At 44.2% G+C, this 17,836-nt stretch overlaps 1 protein-coding gene across 1 annotated transcript in view; it reads right to left on the bottom strand.

The window, feature by feature from the left end:
* Window positions 1–17,836, bottom strand: part of PPAT (phosphoribosyl pyrophosphate amidotransferase) — a 334,080-nt gene that overhangs the window by 83,459 nt on the left and 232,785 nt on the right. The window contains exons 6-7 of the mRNA XM_078678160.1: window positions 5,753–5,825; window positions 5,460–5,611 (exon numbers count right to left, since the gene is read on the bottom strand). Of these exons, the coding sequence (XP_078534286.1) occupies window positions 5,460–5,611; window positions 5,753–5,825 (225 nt within the window). The remainder of the gene's footprint in view (window positions 1–5,459; window positions 5,612–5,752; window positions 5,826–17,836) is intronic.

Below are 17,836 nucleotides of genomic sequence, written 5' to 3'. Positions count from 1 at the left end.
TAAGGAATACAATGAAGTCCGGAGGTAGGGGTACAGAGGCTGCATAGGTATGGGACACAGGGGAGTGCGGAGGTATGGGGCACAGGGGAGTGCAGAGGTATTGGGCACAGGGAGGGCGGAGCTATGGGGCACAGGGGGTGCATAGGTATGGGGCACAGGGAGGGCGTAGGTATAAGATACAGCGGGTCCATAGGTACGAGATACAAGGATGCGCAGGTATGCGATACAGGGGTGCACGGAGGTATGGGGAACAGGGGGTGTGTGACACGGGCGTGCTGAGGTATGTGTCACAGCTTGGGGGAGTATGGGGTGCAGAGGTACAGGGATAACGAGGTACACAGGGTGTGCAGGCGGAGTACTGGGCGAGTAAAAGGCAGCGCATGTGAATTGTGACAGACCGAGGCCGTGTGTAGGGGTGCTTTCAGGCGAACTGGGGAGAAAAGCGGGGTACAACGGAATGCTGAGAGAGTACTGGGTGCAGGGTGAGTCTCGTGGAAGGAGGTTTGGGGCAGTACGGAGGGGTGGCTGGAAAAGTAAAAGCAGGAAGTCAGGCATCTTTGCCGTGACATGGGCGGGGCCTGTGACGCGGCCGGAAGAGGCCGGTGTGGTCATTGATGCGGGGCTCCCATGAGGAAGAGAGAGCCCCGCAGTAGCGATCGAAGTCCCGGGTCCCAGGAGGGGGCCCAGGTGAAGTGGAGAGGCCTGTTTTGCAGGGCATCGCACGGGAACACCGCGCAGGCTGCGGAGAAGAGAGGAACGGAGTTTATGCACAGCAGCCCGGTGAGTGGGGCTGCTGGCAGTGTGATAGCCAAAGCGCGAAGCGCTGTCCGCATCACTGTTGTCAGGGACCGTGTGTTGTCAGCGTGCAGTTGTAGTACAGCGGCGTGTAATAGTGAAAGCGTGAGGCGTCACGGACCGTGTGCATGCTGGCAGTAGCGAGAAGGGAGACAGGAAATGGGCACAGCGTTTAACTGGACGTGGTAAATGCGCGCGTCCCAATCCGATCCGGCCTGCAGCGTGCGCCTGCCCATCTCCTATCTCCCTTTAAGCCCTTGAAAGCAGACTCGACGACTATAGGTCTCGCAGGTGACAGCGCTTTCGCGCTGTATCGCCAGGTGCGAGACCTAACTAATCAAGTAAACAAACTCTAAAATCACCATTATAAGTGAGTGGTAGGGAGTGGTAGGAAATAATTAAAGAAAAGGACTAAAGGGGTAGTAAGAAAGGCAGATAAAGATTCATCATGCACAGAGAAGCCACAAACTCACAAGGGCATTGCCAAGGTGGTTGCGGGGAGGAAACCAATTGAGTTAGATTTGAGGGGGCAACATTTTAGGAGGATGGAGGTTAAATGAGGGAACGACAGAGGAGAACTCAAGGGCCATCAACACTAAGTCGGGTAGATAGTTGAGGTGGAATGTGAAGAAAAGTATAATGGAGGGCACCTGCCTGGGATGGACAGCACGTTCCTGGGATGGACTGACTACCCAAACACAATAGAGGTAACAGAGGGGGCAGCGCAAACTGCACAGGTAATAGGGTTAGTCAATTGGAATGACAGGTTGAAATGGAGGGTACCGGAGAAAGATGGCAGAGAAGAGTATCTGAAGAGAATGGGAGAGTATTTAAAAAGTAACTGAGAAAACACCTGATGAGTGTTGAGAGTACATGAAGGGGATGAAGTACTCTCAAAGAGCTGGTGGACAGAAGTAGCTTATGTGGATAAAGAGTCCCTGATGGGTGTAGGGACAGAGCACCTAATGGGAGAGGAAGGTACTTGAGGAGTATGGAAGACAGTTTTAACTGGATGAGGTAGAGAATACTCAAGGGAGATGAGGGATTATGCGAGATTGATGGAGGAGAAGAGAATCAGTGATGGCGGGTGGGTTTATTCAGTAAATGTCAGAGAACAGTACTGAGAGGTTTGAGGGTATTGAAGGAATAGGAGAAAGTTTCTGGGTGAAACTAGTGCCAGGGCACCAAAGGGCATCACAGGGAATAAATAACATGGGACTAAAGATAATTCAGGAAAGAGTGTACATGAGGATGGCGTCGCTGAGAAAGAACCCAGGAGAAGGAACTGCGGATAAATTAAAAAAGCGGTACCTGAGTGGGAATGAAAAAGAACATCGAAAAGGAGAGAAAGTATATTAGGGAATCGAAAATAAATGATTCAGGGGGGAGGTAACGTAACCTATAAATACTAGCAGCGTGGTGTTGAACATATTGAAAATGGGCTAGTTTCTATCATTGAACTGAAAGGAGAAAACCGCTGCACTCCAAGGTATTTGTTGTGTAAACAATGGTAATTCAAATTTAGTGAACTTATAGGTGCGCCGGGTGTTCACCTTCTGGGTCCTGAGGTGCTAAATGAACAATAGTACGAAAAATCTTACTGAAGAGTAAGAATTACCCGGGGCACTCTTGAATACACGCTGGGTGTAGTATGTCCGTAATCGTTTGTTTGAAATAAGGTGTACAAACCAAGTGTATTCGGTTAATTTATTCAAAAATGTTTCTTATTCCATCATATTAAATCCATATGGTGAAGAAGTATATGACATATGTCTTTATACTTCTTCACCATATGGATTTAATATGATGGAATAAGAAACATTTTTGAATAAATTAACCGAATACACTTGGTTTGTACACCTTATTTCAAACAAACGATTACGGACATACTACACCCAGCGTGTATTCAAGAGTGCCCCTCCATATGGTGAAGAAGTATAAAGACATATGTCTTTATACTTCTTCACCATATGGATTTAATATGATGGAATAAGAAACATTTTTGAATAAATTAACCGAATACACTTGGTTTGTACACCTTATTTCAAACAAACGATTACGGACATACTACACCCAGCGTGTATTCAAGAGTGCCCCGGGTAATTCTTACTCTTCAGTAAGATTTTTCGTACTAGTTTCTATCATTAACACAACCACAGACACGCGTGCACCGCTCATCTCAGACAAGTGTTGCTCAAGGTGTCACACATGACATGGAAGTGTCATATTTAAACACAATGCAAACAAAGGAATGCTATCCACAGAAGCATTAGAATTTGTAAGTTCTGGTTGCAACAAGATTAGCCATGCCTCAGACCCCACTGCCAATGTTCCAATCTACCTAGTGTTCGAAGTGGGTGGAATCGGCAGAGCGTACCCCTACTTCTGTAATTTAATAGATTTCGTTCCCCTACTTTTTTGTTTTAAACATGCTTCCCAGGATGGCAGAAATAGCAAAGGTCTACAGAAAGGCTCGGCGTTCGTAAATAGGCGGGGTGGGCAGAGTAGGAACAGTAGTCTTGTCTTTTTCTTCTTGCCCAGAGAGGATCAGGACAGTGTCCACGTCTGCTCTGCCGCTGGCAGCTGCCCCACCCCTCTCTCTCGGTCTCTCTTTCTTCATCCTATTCCCTTCTCTTTCTGTCTAGCTCCTCCTCTTACTGAAAACGGACTTCAAGAAACAGTTCTCATCCTCTTTCCTCCTTTCGTTTATTTGTTCCCCTGTGAAATGGATCCAAAAAAGAGAACACTTTTGGTCGAGATGTCTTTATTTGACATTTTTCTATTTTAAAGTGCAGCCTCTGGAATAAAAGGTTCAAAATATGATGAAAAAAATAACTAAATAAAGCAAGGGAGTGGTTGCAAAGTGGCCTGATGAATTTTATCCAAACCAAAACACATCAGCGTCACTTTACAGAGTTTGCCAGTGAACCACTACTTTTATTTTCTTGTCTTTCTTTGAACAGCATTGTTTTCCCGGGAGGGGAAGTGCACCAATCCTGAAGGTACTGCAATTCCCGATTGATGTGTGGAGTGGAAAACAAAATGTGTACCGCTGCTCTGTGTTCACGGATGTGGTCTTTTTAAACCATACTGCTTAGGTTTTGTAAGAATATTAGCAATGGACATTGAAATGGGTTCCTTCCGGGTACTGCAGTCATGTCCTTAACTTTTCAGGTAAAAGCACTCACTGATTTCTGAATAGTGACTGTAAATGCATTAAGGTAACCATGTTTTTCCTGCTTAGATTACCCATGCTTTACTTAATCTTGCATTCTCTACGAGTATTTGCTTTTTCCCCGGATGTTGTTACATTTTTGTCAGACAGCATGCTGTTCTTGTCTAGTGTGTAATTTGAATTGAGTCGCATTCAGGTGTTTATAAAGGGGCACAATTGGGTTGTAGTGGAAGGCAGTGCAGTTTCCCTCAGTTGGGCAGTATGGTATTCAGTGGGGGAGAGGATATGGCACTATGATCAGAGCTGCCGAATCTGGAACTGGGGAATCAGGTTTAGCCTTTATAACCAGTCCCACCACACCACTCTCCTGAGGGAGCACATTCCCTGCTAGACCTTAAAAGGCCCCACAAGACCTTAGAAGCCCTGGTGTCTAAGCACCAACAGGTGGACTCTAGCGGCGGCAAGTGTGGGTTAAGCTTGAAGGCTTGTCCACGACAATCCATCCTGAAGTTCACCTCTAGTTTTGCAGGTAGGCCTATGAAGTAGCATACCCTAGAGCAACAGTGACTGTCACTGAGGTCACAGGACCCTTGAGAAGGGCCGGCTCTAGGGCGGTGCGACCGGTGGGAGCGCACCAGGCATGGACTTTGGGTGGGGGCATTAGCAACAATAAAAATGTCATGTTAACGCTTTTGATTAATGTTCTTCCTAAAGAGAGATCAGAGTGTTGTCTAGTGGAGGTTTTGACTCATAGAAAGGTAGCATAAAGTGTTAATGTGCCTGCTGCAAAGAACATGTACTGCCTACTAGTATAGTTGTCATGTGACTCCCACACCTTGTAGTCCTTAGTCTTATGTCACTTTTCCTATACAGTGATTTACACATGTATAATTGTCTCCATGTAATGTGTGTGATGTAAAATGCTCTGACACCCTACACTAGTACGAGAGCTGCTGTAAATCAAATTAAATGCATCTGAGAGAGAGTGTGGTTATGGAGACTTAAGGGCACTGTTAAAGGGTGGTAGTGAGGGAATACGTGGCGCAGGTGGTCATTGAGGGGCACCAACAAACACTGTTGCACAGGGAGCCACCAGCGATAAAGCCGGCCCTGCCCTCGAGGCCGATCCGCCTCATCCATTGGTACCCTCATTGGCCTGGTTTCAGCAGTAGTAGCTGCAACTCACCAGGGATCGGCAATGGAGGATTTGCACGAACACCAAACTAAGTTCGCATATTTCACAGTCTCTCTGCTTCATGCACAAGCACTTTTAAGAAGTGCTGCCTGCTTTGGTAAAGAATGCGCACAGATCATATACGCATCTTCAACAGCTGGCCAATGTGAACCAAAAAAAATAATACTGAAATGACAAGGCTTTTAAATGTAATCGTTTCGTTAAAAGCAAATACATATATACTCTCCCTAAACATTCACCTCCCACCCGTGAGTACACCAAGGAAGCCAGACAAAAATGTAATAATTTCAGTACCTTCGAAAATTGAGTCAGGCCTTGAAAAGTAGACATATTCAAAAATACAAAAGGCGGCTGGACTGCCGCAAGACCTTGGCACAAGGTCAAGTGTTTGGACTCCGTGTTTGGAAATTTTCACAATCTCTCCCGGCATGACCTCCCGAAAATATCTGAAGATAGAAAAAGAGAGAGACACTTGGTTTGCTTAAATTATAAAATAGATCTGGTTTCTTGAATTTCCTACAAGTAAGAAAAAACTCTGGCACGCACCATACAGAGGTAAGTTAAAAAAAAAATTAAAGAAAACTTACTGTGCTCCAATGGATAAAAAGCTGCATGACTCGGACGACACGACCCAGCCCTCAGTTTCGGCAATTTTCTTCCCTGTAAGGAAAGATGCTTCCATTACAATTATTAATATCTCGGCAATGAATTCTCTAGTCCGGGCTCTCCCGCCAGTGCACACGAGGTGATTAATGTTATAAGCAAAGCCTTATCTTAAAACGCGATTCTGAAAAAATAAGACGACAAATTACCCGACGAGTCTGTCAGCTGATATGCTAAAATATGCAAGGTAAGCAGTGAAGGGAAGATTATGCATGTGGATACTTATAAGTATCCCCAATGCATACACTTTCCCTACATAATGTATTTTTACTTGTCCCACGTTTAGCTAAATTTTACCAGACTAGTAAGCCTCGAGTTTTTATCTTCCCAAATTAGTGGGTGCAGAAAGTACTAGAAAAAATATACTTCTTTGTACTACTAAAAGGTGTGTGTGTTTGTTTAGGGTGTGTGTTTAGGGGGGGTGTGTGTTTAGGGGGTGTGTGTGTGTGTGTGTGTTTAGGGGTGTGTGTGTGTTTAGGGGTGGGTGTGTGTGTGTGTGTGTGTGTGTGTGTGTGTGTGTGTGTGTGTGTGTGTGTGTGTGTGTGCAGGGTGTGTGTGTGCGTGTTTAGGGTGTGTGTGTGTGCGTGTTTAGGGTGTGTGTGTGCGTGTGTGCGTGTGGTGTGTAGGGGTGTGCGTGTGGTATGTGGTGTGTAGGGGTGTGCGTGTGGTGTGTAGGGGTGTGCGTGTGGTGTGTAGGGGTGTGCGTGTGGTGTGTAGGGTGTACGTGTGGTGTGTAGGGGTGTGTGTACGTGTGGTGTGTGTCTAGGTGTGTGTGTAGGGGTGTGTGTGTGTGAATCTTCAGCCATTTAAATTGTGCATTTGTGGGTGTGAGTGACACCTTGAAGACAGTTATTACAAAGTGGTAAAGCAACACGTAGAGATGCTATCTTCCCAGAATGGCCTCTCTGAATGGGAAATCTCTAGACTAAAACACAGAAGACACTTCAAAGGATGGATCTAAAAAGGATACTTAACTTCAATACAAATTCAGTACTTTCAAAACTGGAAATGGCAACCACTCATGTGGCCCCAAAGCGCCGTTGAGACCTTGGTTGGAGCAACCTAATGCTACTGATTATAGGTTGGTTTGGCAGAATATATGTGCCAGTGTGTCCGTGGTGGGAAGCATCAGGTATTTTTGTCCAGTTTTGTATCTACACACAGGGTTGTGTGTTTAGCCATGTTTGTGGTGCAAAATAGATTAACAAGGACAGAACAGTCAAGTAGTGCATATCTACTATGATAAATATACCCAGGGATTTTGATGGGTAATGGGTGTGTAACAATGTAGGAGCCTCCAGAGGTAGCAGTTGTATTATAGCCTTATAGCCCGCCGTAGAGGGCTATACCGGCTATTAAAGGCCCTCTCCAGCGTTAAAGGCCTGAGCCGAAGGCGAGGGCCTTTAACAAGGGAGAGGGACTTTAATAGCCGGTATAGCCCAGCTACGAAGGGCTATAAGGCTATTAGAACAATCTGCCACTAGAGGGCAGAATGTTCTAACAAAAAAAACAAAGCCTTATGGGAGCATGAGGGGATTGGAATCCCCTCAGGCTCCCTGAAGCCTTTGTTCACAGCCAGAGCTGTGAACAAAGGAACATTGGAATGTTGGAGCTCCAGGCTTATACCAGCCATTATAAGCACGGAGCACTCCATTGTTTTCAATGGAGCTCCCAACATTCCAATGTTCTAATAGCCTCTATGTGGTACAGTAAATAGGTGCCCACAATCAGAAAAATTGCGTTATCCCACAAAAGGATACCATGATACATAAAGGAGCGTGGAACAACTCAGTCTCCGTGGTGCAGAAAACTGTGCTGGTACTATAAACAACACTAATGTGCGATGCAAAGTGATTTAAAAGAAGATGCACCTTTGAGCTTGAATGGATAGAGTTGGGCAACAAACAGCAGTAGAATACCAGAGTTTTCTTTCTGCTGAAGTCTTAACAAGATGAAAGTCGAGGTTAATTCAGTGGGTACAATCCATGCAAAGAAGCCTAGGAGACAGGAGGGCTGGGCCCAATCTAGGAACCAGAAAACAGGGGGAAAACTGTCAACATTCTGTGACTGAGTTATAAAGCGGCCTTTCAGAGTTTAATGGTCACTGGGTGTGATGATGGAAAATAGATAATTTACTATGGGCTGTTATCACGGTTTTAGTTGTGTTGAGTTTAAAGCAGCTGCTCTTCAAGGAGGAAGGGACCAATGTCTCAGGAGTCATTAAGCTTACCTGGGTATCATCAGCATAGTTGTAAAAGGAGAGGTTAAAACATTTGGAAATATCTAAGCGAAGATTTCAGTAGATGTTGTAGAACAGGGGTGTGATGATGGAAACACTTTGAGACTTTTGCTTGACTATGATGAATGGGGTTTCAAGGTGAGAGGAGATTTGTTGCAATCTTTAGAGATATACAGAGATTTAATATTGTGCAGTCCATTGTTCTCAAAGATTCTCCAGCCTATGTGGAGTTAGGTGTTGGAACGTTTTCAAAAGGCAGGGAATTGCCCATCCATTCAGATTAACAGTTTCCCGTCACACTGGATGATAAAATAAGATTCACTGAAGTAGAAGACAATAAAACACTGAGAGAAGGCATTTTTAAATTCAAGGAAGTGGGAAAGTTTCTTAAGGACAGTTCGCTCAATAGGTTTGCCAAAAACAATCTATTGGCAATTGGTCTGCAGTTGGAAAGATCAGAGACTTCAATGCTTAGTTCCTTCAAGGGAAGTTTGATGCTGGAGCTCTTCATACCATTCAAACAGAAGAGATTCCCTTGAACATCTAATAAAGTATAGCTTAAGCATAGCTTAAATCATCACAATAAAATCAATTGTATTACAACCAACAAATATAGAGTATATATCATTTATTAAACATAAAAGGTTAAAAACAATTGGTTTCTTTACTAAACCTGTATAGGTTCCTAGGTAATTAATTAAAAAGGCAAAACGAATTGACAATCAATTATGACCTGCACAATTGAGCAGACAGACATCAAATGTAAAACATAGAAAAATATGTAAAACACAGTTTGTACATTCGTAGCTCACAAGTACTAACACCTATGTTTTATCATTGTAAATTTTTGTATATAAACATTGGTGATGGAGACAAAAATTGTACTGAAGGGTGGGCGTCGACGCGTTTCGGTGGCAAGAACAGATAAATTCCACCTTTTTCAAGACTTGGAAAATCTTGAATTATAACAGTGAAACCCAATTGAATAGACCACTGTTCTCCTTCCGCAGGAACAAAACGATTAGAAACAGCTTGGTCCATACCTACAAGCCCTCGACCGAAAGCCAACAGACCCTGATGGGAAGTCTGGCTTTAGGGAACTACAAGTGTGGAACATGCTCAGTATGTCCCCATTGTATAGTGAGTAAAAGTATTGAATATAATGGTAAAAAACACACCCCCTCAACCCTAAACAACTGCCGTAGCCAAAATGTAGTTTACTTACTCTTGTGCCCTTGTAATTTAGGCTACGTAGGAGAAACCAGTAGAGAGCTAAGAATTCGGGTACTTGAGCACAAATCGGCTATCCGCACCAATAAGTGCAATGCGCCTCTGACAGAACATTTTAGTTCTTTGAACCATTCCTGTGAAGACATCAGATGGTTTATTTTAGAGAAAGTCAGGACAAATAGAAGAGGTGGTGATACGGACCAAATGAGAAAAGTGAGGGAACAATGGTACTTTTGTCACCTCGATACTATACTGAAAGGCCTAAACACCAGGGAGGATTGGGCTAGATGCCTGTAAATAACAGCAGTTGTTTTTTCTTCCTTAAGTACCGCGTACCGAGTATTAGCTAGATGGATTACGCTGTAATATCGGGTATGGTAGACGTTGAAACCAGGGCCTGGTAGTTCTAGTAATGAATCATTAGGCCGATTTTAACCTCAGGGTTTAGTACAGTATCTGAAAGATCAGCTTTTTGACTCACTTTAATCAAGTCCTTGAACTAGTGTAAAGTAAACCAGGTTAAAGCAGAAATATCGTTTCTTGTGAGCTATCTAATTGGTAGATTAAGAGGCAGCAGCCCGTTTTTCTCGTACTCGCAATTTATGTACACACATAGAATTACACACAGTCAGGCTGCTATTCCCGCTTCCAGCTCCCTCAATAAACACTTTTGTATGTTTTTTCCGGTCACAAACTCATTATCCAATGGGTAGTCCTTCAGTATCGGGAGCATCACAGATAACCGGATACACGAGAGAATAGTGTAGGGGACCAGAGAGGGAACCATACACAGTAGGAGGAGTCCAATACAAGTCCCAGGTGACCAATAGCATGCATAGAGAACCGGATATACAAGATAATAGTGTAGTGGACCAGAGAGGGAACCACACACAGTAGGAGGAGTCTAATACAAGTCCCAGTTGACCAATAGCGTGGACCTCTTAACAAGAGTCTTATGCTAATCGTCTAGCATTGTCCCTTCACCTCGCGATTGGCTGGTAGTTTTCTTTCCACTATCCAATCACGTGCGGAAGGTGTATACTTATAACACGGCATTAACAGGAGAGCTGCACACTTATAACAGAACCCCAGCAGAGGCGGGACGGAATTTAACCGTAAGGTAAGAAAGAGATGGGAGTAGTTTGACTACAAGTAGGTCGATACCCTGCCAACCATTATAATAATTTGCCATGTTATTTTATCTCTTTTTCATCAGGTCCTCGGACCTGGAAGCGAGAACGGCACTTTAACTGCATTTGGACAGCGAAAATTGGGAGTTTATATCATAGCTTTCCGCACTTCAGGTATGCATGCGGCATATCTCATAGAGACTCCCACATTATATTTATTGTAAAATTTCTGAGAGTCCCAGTAAGTCTAACATATTGTGTACTTACTTTTTACCATTAGGTCACAAGTCCCCAAATAGATCCAATTTACTTCGGCCTAGAAACAATACAGTTTGGAAATTTTCTTCAAACCTCTGTTATTGCAGGTATGATATTTAGATAGACAAACAGAGTCCTAAACTGTTCATAAATTTTACCCAACTACAATGTGTGCATTCTCTCTCAATTAGGGTAGAAAATTCCTTTTTGCCATAACCTGTGGAAAGAATATAAACCAAGATTGGATGTGTATTATAGTACTGCATCCTCTGTTGCCCTATCAAGGACCAACATGTAATAGCACATTCTTCTGCCATTTTCTTCCTTTTTTCAAAATAATTAGGTAAGCAGGCCATTTATTTTGTGATGGTACAGCAATAAGCCGATCCCACATATATATATCCTTACTTGCAGCACCAGGATTCCTTAACGAATCTACATATTAGGCGTTTTGGGACCTACACAGAACAGGACTAAGGAACACAGTGATCCCCTTACCTTCATAACAACTCAGGGTAAGACACTTAGTGTAGGCTGAATTAGTTATGTAGTAAACAGCCAAAACTTTCATGACATGCCCGTAGATCAGATGATGCCTACTTAAACAACTTCATAAATATTCAAGTGTATCTGATATAGGACAGTGAAGGCTATTCGAATATTCCTCTTGCCGATATGTTTAACCCCTTCCATGCTCATGACGAGCTCAGCTCGTCATGAGATACACCTCTCGTACACTCATGACGAGCTGAGCTCGTCATGAACAATGGATTTACATATTATTCAGCACAGCAGAATAATCTCCCTAGCAGCCAAGGTGTTAATAATGATCAACAGATGTTTGTTTGATATTCCAATGTGTAAATCTTGTTTGCTAAATGCCTAGCACCTGTACCATTCTGAGATAGGGGATAGGATTAGGGACAAAACTTGGAAGAAAAAGATGCTGTGTTAAATTGGATTTCTTATATATGTCTTATATATGTTTATTGTAGGGTAATCTATCAGAATCCCTGTTACGACAGACGAAAAAAGAAAAGTCTTGAAAAAGGCGCTCACCCTTCAGTACAATTTTTGTCTCCATCACCAATGTTTATATACAAAAATGTACAATGATAAAACATAGGTGTTAGTACTTGTGAGCTACGAATGTACAAACTGTATTTTACAAATTTTTCTATGTTTTACATTTGATGTCTGTCTTCTCAATTGTGCAGGTCATAATTGATTGTCAATTCGTTTTGCCTTTTTAATTAATTACCTAGGAACCTATACATGTTTAGTAAAGAAACCAATTGTTTTTAACCTTTTATGTTTAATAAAGGATATATACTCTATATTTGTTGGTTGTAATACAATTGATTTTATTGTGATGACTTAAGCTATGCTTTAGCTATTGAAGGATCCAAAATTTAATGCCAATGGACTATACTTACCAATAGCCCGCATACATATATTTGGTATTAATAATTCAGTCGGCAATGGAGAAGGTTCAATCGTTTATTCAGAAAACACACGCCCTGGCAGGGGAGCCCCAGTCTACACGACCCTCAGAGGTGCGCAGAGGAGACTGATTACATGTACCAAAAACAAAGCATATATACGTTTCATGTATTCAAGACGACACCCTACAAGGAAAGATACAGTTTGTCAGTAAGCCAAGAGGAATGCCCATATAAGGCACACTTGATTGCTATTAGCCTGGGCCTAAGCTATTCCGGGGGTAGGTCAATGAGGTGCCTCCGTGTCTATCTGTAGCCTGGGGAGTACAGGCACAGGCTCTGCTAGAATGTGCGCATCCCACAAGAAAGGCAGATGTGACCTTGAGTCTCCCTGAGCTACCAGCTAACAATTATAATCGGCCTAGCCGCCATCATGGTTTCGAGCAGCGAGGGTGATCACGTGATTTCAGGGAAATAACACGGGCACACAAGGAAACGAAACAAACGGACTATAGTTATATCAATAGGAATAGGCGAATAAAATATTGCAATTACGGTTTATACTGTATCTTACTTCGTGATTATATAATTACAAGGTTATATTGGATATATTAGGCCAATAACGTATGGCATCAAAAATTCAATCCCAACAGCTATACTTTATTAGATGTTCAAGGGAATCTCTTCTGTTTGACTGGTTAGATAACCTCATTTCCCTTGAGTTCCTTAAGGGGTACCTCATTATTATATGCTCTTCATACCATACAAGTATTCAAGGAGGATGGAAAAGTGGAGGATGCTCTAAGCCGGCGGTGGCCGCTGGTAACGAGGATCTCAGGAGGACACATTGTTCAGCTATGGCGTTGTAAAGGGCTTCACTTAAGAATGGGTGCTTTCATGGTTGTGCACTTAAGGTTTCTAAAGTAGGAAGAACATCTGGAATGCCCCCTTGGCCGTGCGCAATGGGGATTGGTAGCACGGCCTGACATAGGACCAGGCCTTGCATCCAACCCCTTCTGCTCACAGCCTTTGGGCAGCCAAGGAGAGGCTGGCTTCCATATTTATTTATTTTTAGTGCAGGGATCTCAGTATGGATTCACCACTACATGGATATGAATGGTGCTTAGCCAGAAGATGAAATATGGTTCTCTTGGTGCTAAATTAAGAAACAACTATTTCACAAGACATTACTAAAAAGGGTTATTTCTTAATTATTCAACAAAAGATTAGAAAAGTCACTCTTTTTTTCTCTAAATCCGAAACTACAAATACCACAACATAGTAGGCGTGATATTACTAGTCTTGTTGAAATGGACTACAAAATTAACTGTACATAGAGAAAAAGAAAAAGGTCTTGTCTGTAAACAGTTAGTAGATAAAACCACAGACCATTTGGTCAGTTTTTTTGCACTTGAAATGAATTTTTAATACGGTTTCCAGAGTGCTGTTTTTCTTAAGGGACTATAAAAAAAACGTATGTGCTGGCATACCCCATTACAGCACCAGTCAAACAAAGGTGTGAGTTATGGGTAAACAAAGCCAGACTATTTGCTTTTACTGCACAATATGCAGTGGTATGAAACGAATAGTTTACCTGCCGGTGTAGTTTTGCAGCTTGAAGATCTTTCTGGATTCACTATGCTGTGCATTATTCCGCGGTCTAATGGTTGGGTCCGGAATCGTAGTCTTTTCTTTCTTTTGGTGTACTTCCTGTGACATCGGCACACTTCCTGCAGAAGCTCCCACCTTTGGGCGCCATCTTCGGATTATTTTTTCTTGTTTTATGTTCTTGTTTGCAAATCCTTTGGCAATGTTCAGTATTTCTTTTTAAGTAAGAGATTTATCAGCTTTGTCCTTCAAGCTGTCAGGTTCTGTATTGTCCTTGTATTACCACCTGCTTCTCCAGCCTCATCTTTCTGGCGGAGGTGGGTGGGTTCGCTAGTGAATCCAGAAAGATCTTCAAGCTGCAAAACTACACCGAAAGGTAAGAAACTATTAGTTTTGCAGCGTGAATCTTTCTGGATTCACTATGCTGTGCATAGACTTTGTAGCGATTTGCTAGGTTTGTGGCGGCTGGGTGGAAGATGAGCGTTGGTTGTTGAATATATGTTGAAGGACTTTCTGTCCTACTTGTGCTTCCTTGTTCATTTGTATATTCACACAGTAGTGCTTAGTGAACGTGTGCACAGAATCCCATGTTGCCGCCAGGCATATGTCTTGAATGGGTGTGTTAGCCAGGAAGGCTATTGTTGCCCCTTTTTTCCTGGTAGAGTGGGCCTGTGGCCCCTCTACAAGTTGTTGGTTTGCCTGTCTGTGGCAGAATTGTATAGTTTGTGCGATCCATTGTGGGATGATTCCCTTTGTTACTCGTCTACCCATGAAACGGCTTGCGAAGGACACAAAGAACTGTTTTGTCTTCCTTGGTTCTTTCTATGTAGTGCATTACTGCCCTTCTAGCGTCCAGAGTGTGCACTGCCCTCTCTGCGCTTGTGGTCGGTTTCTGAAAGAAGCTTGGTATTTGTACTGTCTGGTTGATGTGGAACCTTGACACCACCTTTGGCATAAAGTGTGGGTCAGTTCTCATTACCACCCTATCATTGTGTATTTGGATGTAGGGTTCTTGTAGCGTTAGCGCCTGTAGTACACTCACCCTGCGCAGCGAGGTGATTGCCACCAAGAAGGCTGTTTTCATTGTTAGCATTTGTAGGGTGGCCTTATGAATGGGTTCAAAGGGCGCTATCATGGGCTCTGTAAGGACTAAATTGAGGTTCCATGCCGGTGGTGGCATCCTCTTTGGTGGTGCGATCCTCTTTGCCTCTTCCAGGAATTTTTTTACTCTGTGAAGTAAATAAGCTCTTCCCTGTTTCTCCTCTTGTGTAGGCTACTATCGCAGCTAGGTGTAATCTTAGCGAGGATGAACTTAGTTTTGCCTTCAATAGGTGCGTGAGATATCTTAGCACCGTTGATTCCCTTGTCATCTTCTTGTGTAGCTTTTTCTTGCTGCACCATTGTGTAAACCTCTTCCATTTTGCCACATAGCACCTTGGTGTGCTAGGTCTCCTTGCCTCTCGTAGTACCAACAGGGTGCTTTCAGGTAACTTCAGGTGTGCAAACTATGTCTTCAGGAGCCATGCTGCTAGGCTGAGGCTCTCTGGCTCTGGGTGTAGTACTTCTCTGTTTTGCATGGAGAATAAGTCTTTCCTTTTCCCGAACTCGTGGGGTGCACCCTGTGCCATTTCCATTATCTGTGAGTACCAGGTCTGCCTGTCCCACTGGGGTGCCACCAGGATCAGAGTCATGTTGCTGGTTCTGCACTTGTTGAGTACTCGGTGTATCAGAGGTATGAGGGGAAAAAGATAAGCAAATGTTTTCGACCAGCTTATCCATACGGCATTCCCTAGGGACCCTTCCCCTGGTTGCGAAGTTTCGGCATTTTGCATTCTGGCATGTTGCAAATAGGTCTATTATCGGTGTTCCCCACCTTCTGAATAGCCTTTGCGTTTCCTGAGTATTGAGCTCCCACTCGTGGGAGGCCGATGTCTGTCTGCTGAGCAAGTGTGCTTCCACATTGTCGTTCCCTGGTAGGTGTATGGCTAGCAGGTCTATTTTAGTGGGATGGCCCATCTCCATATCTCCTGTGATAGGTTCGATAGCGGGGCTGATTGTGTTCCTCCCTGCTTGTTGATGTAGAACATCGTTGTCGTCTTGTCTGTCTGGATCAACACTCTCTGGTTGTACAGTTTTGTCTGGAAGGCCTTCAGGGCGAGGAACACTGTCTTTAGTTCCAGGTAGTTGATGTGTTTGACCGCATCCGCTGGAGTCCACAGACCCCTCACCCTGAGCTTGCTCATGTGAGCTCCCCATCCCTTCTGGGATGAGTCTGTGGTGATGGTCACCGTTGGGGTCAGTGGTGTTAAAGGCTTCCCTTCCGTTATGTTCTCCTTGTTCCACCACGACATCTCCTCCTGCACTGCGTGCGTTACAACCACTTGATCTTCCCAACTTCCTGTAGCTTGTGACCATATTTCTTGCAGCCATTCCTGGAATGGTCTCTTGTGGAGCCATACATTTGGGACCAAATGTATGCAGGAAGCCATCATGCCCATGATATTGCTCGCTGTCCTCACTGTCAGAGCTCGCCCCTTCTGGTAGAGGCGAGTCTCCTTCAGCAGGGCCATTGTTCTCTTGTCGCTGGGGAACACCCTGCTCTGTATGGTGTCGATTTTTACTTGCTCTGGTTCCATTGAGGATTTCCCCCAGTAAATGGAGAATCCCAGGTCCACCAGTGTACTTGTCACACGCTGTGTGTGTTCTTTGCATGTCCTGTGTGAACTTGCCTTTATTAGCCAGTCGTCCAGGTAAGGGTATACATGGATGCCTTCCCTCCTTAGGGGCGCTGCCACTGCTGCGAGGCACTTTGTGAAGACCCTTGGTGCGAATTGTAGTCCGAATGCTAGGATTGTGAACTGGTAGTGATCCTTGTTGATGATAAATCTCAATAGATGCTTGTGCTGCCTGTTCATTGGGATGTGCAGGTAGGCATCTTTGAGGTCTATGGTGGCCATGAAGTCTCCGTCTCCTATCTGAGGAATGACTTCTTGTAGGGACGTCATCTTGAACTTTTGTGTCTTTATGTACTTGTTTAGGAACCTTAGGTCCAGGATGGGTCTCAGTGTTTCGTCCACCTTTGGTACCAGGAAGTAGGTTGAGTACACTCCCTTGTTCCTTTCTCTGTATGGTACTGGTTCGATGGAGTCCTTTTAGAGGAGTTCCTTCGCTTCCTTTTGAAGTAGCCCTAGCTCTTTTCCTGACAGCGCCCTTCTTTTTGTTTTCCTGTTTGGCGGTGTCTTTTCCAGTTCTATGCAGTATCCGAACTGTATGATGTTGAGTATCCATTTGTCTGTGGTTATCTTCTTTCACTCCCGGAAGAAATGACTTAGCCTGCCTCCTACTGGTGTTACATGTTCGTTGATGTTCTGGCCATGTAACCCTGTGTTGGTCTTGTCGTGCTCCACCTGAGAGGGGTTTGTGGGTGGGCATGTATTGCGTGACGGAGTCACTTAGAGGTGTGTTGTTGGCCCCCTCTTTTATATTGTCCACGTCAGTTTGCCCTCTCGCGAAAGGAATGACCCGTTTGCTGGTAGTGCCAGGTTTGTTTTTGATGTCCTGGTTGTGTTTAGCGGTCTCCCTGGTGGGACTGTTGGAAAGTCTGGTGTGACGTTCCTGGCTGGTTTCCCCCTTTTCCGTTCGGTCTCCACGACGGAGTACCCCTTTTCGTCCCCCTGAATTGTAAGGCCCCTATGGACCTTGCAGTTTCGTTTTCTTTTTTGAGCTGGGTGAGTTTTTCATCCACCGGCGCCCAAAACAGTGTCTCCCCATTGAACGGGGTGTTTAGAATGTTGTACTGCACCTCTGGTTTGAAGCCTGAGATCCTGAGCCAGGCCTGCCTTCTCTCCGTGATTCCCAACATCATCAGCCTGCTGGACGTGTCAGCTCCGTCCAGGGCTGGTTTGAGGCAAGAATTTGCCAAATTTTTCCCTTCTTCCTTAAGGAGTGAAGCTCTTTGCTGGTACTAGTCTAGGAGGTGCTTGAGCAGCTGTCCGATCTCGTCCAGAATTTGGTACTGGTGCCTGTTCAGCAGGGCGTTAGTTTGCCATGCACCAGTGCATGGCTGCATTTCTTTCGATCTTCCTCCCAGTTAGGTCCATA

The sequence above is a fragment of the Lissotriton helveticus genome, chromosome 2_2 (genome assembly GCF_964261635.1).
Source record: "Lissotriton helveticus chromosome 2_2, aLisHel1.1, whole genome shotgun sequence".
In the NCBI taxonomy this organism is placed as follows: domain Eukaryota; kingdom Metazoa; phylum Chordata; class Amphibia; order Caudata; family Salamandridae; genus Lissotriton; species Lissotriton helveticus.
The sequence above is the reverse complement of the archived record's forward strand: the minus strand, read 5'-3'. Positions and strand labels throughout refer to the sequence as shown.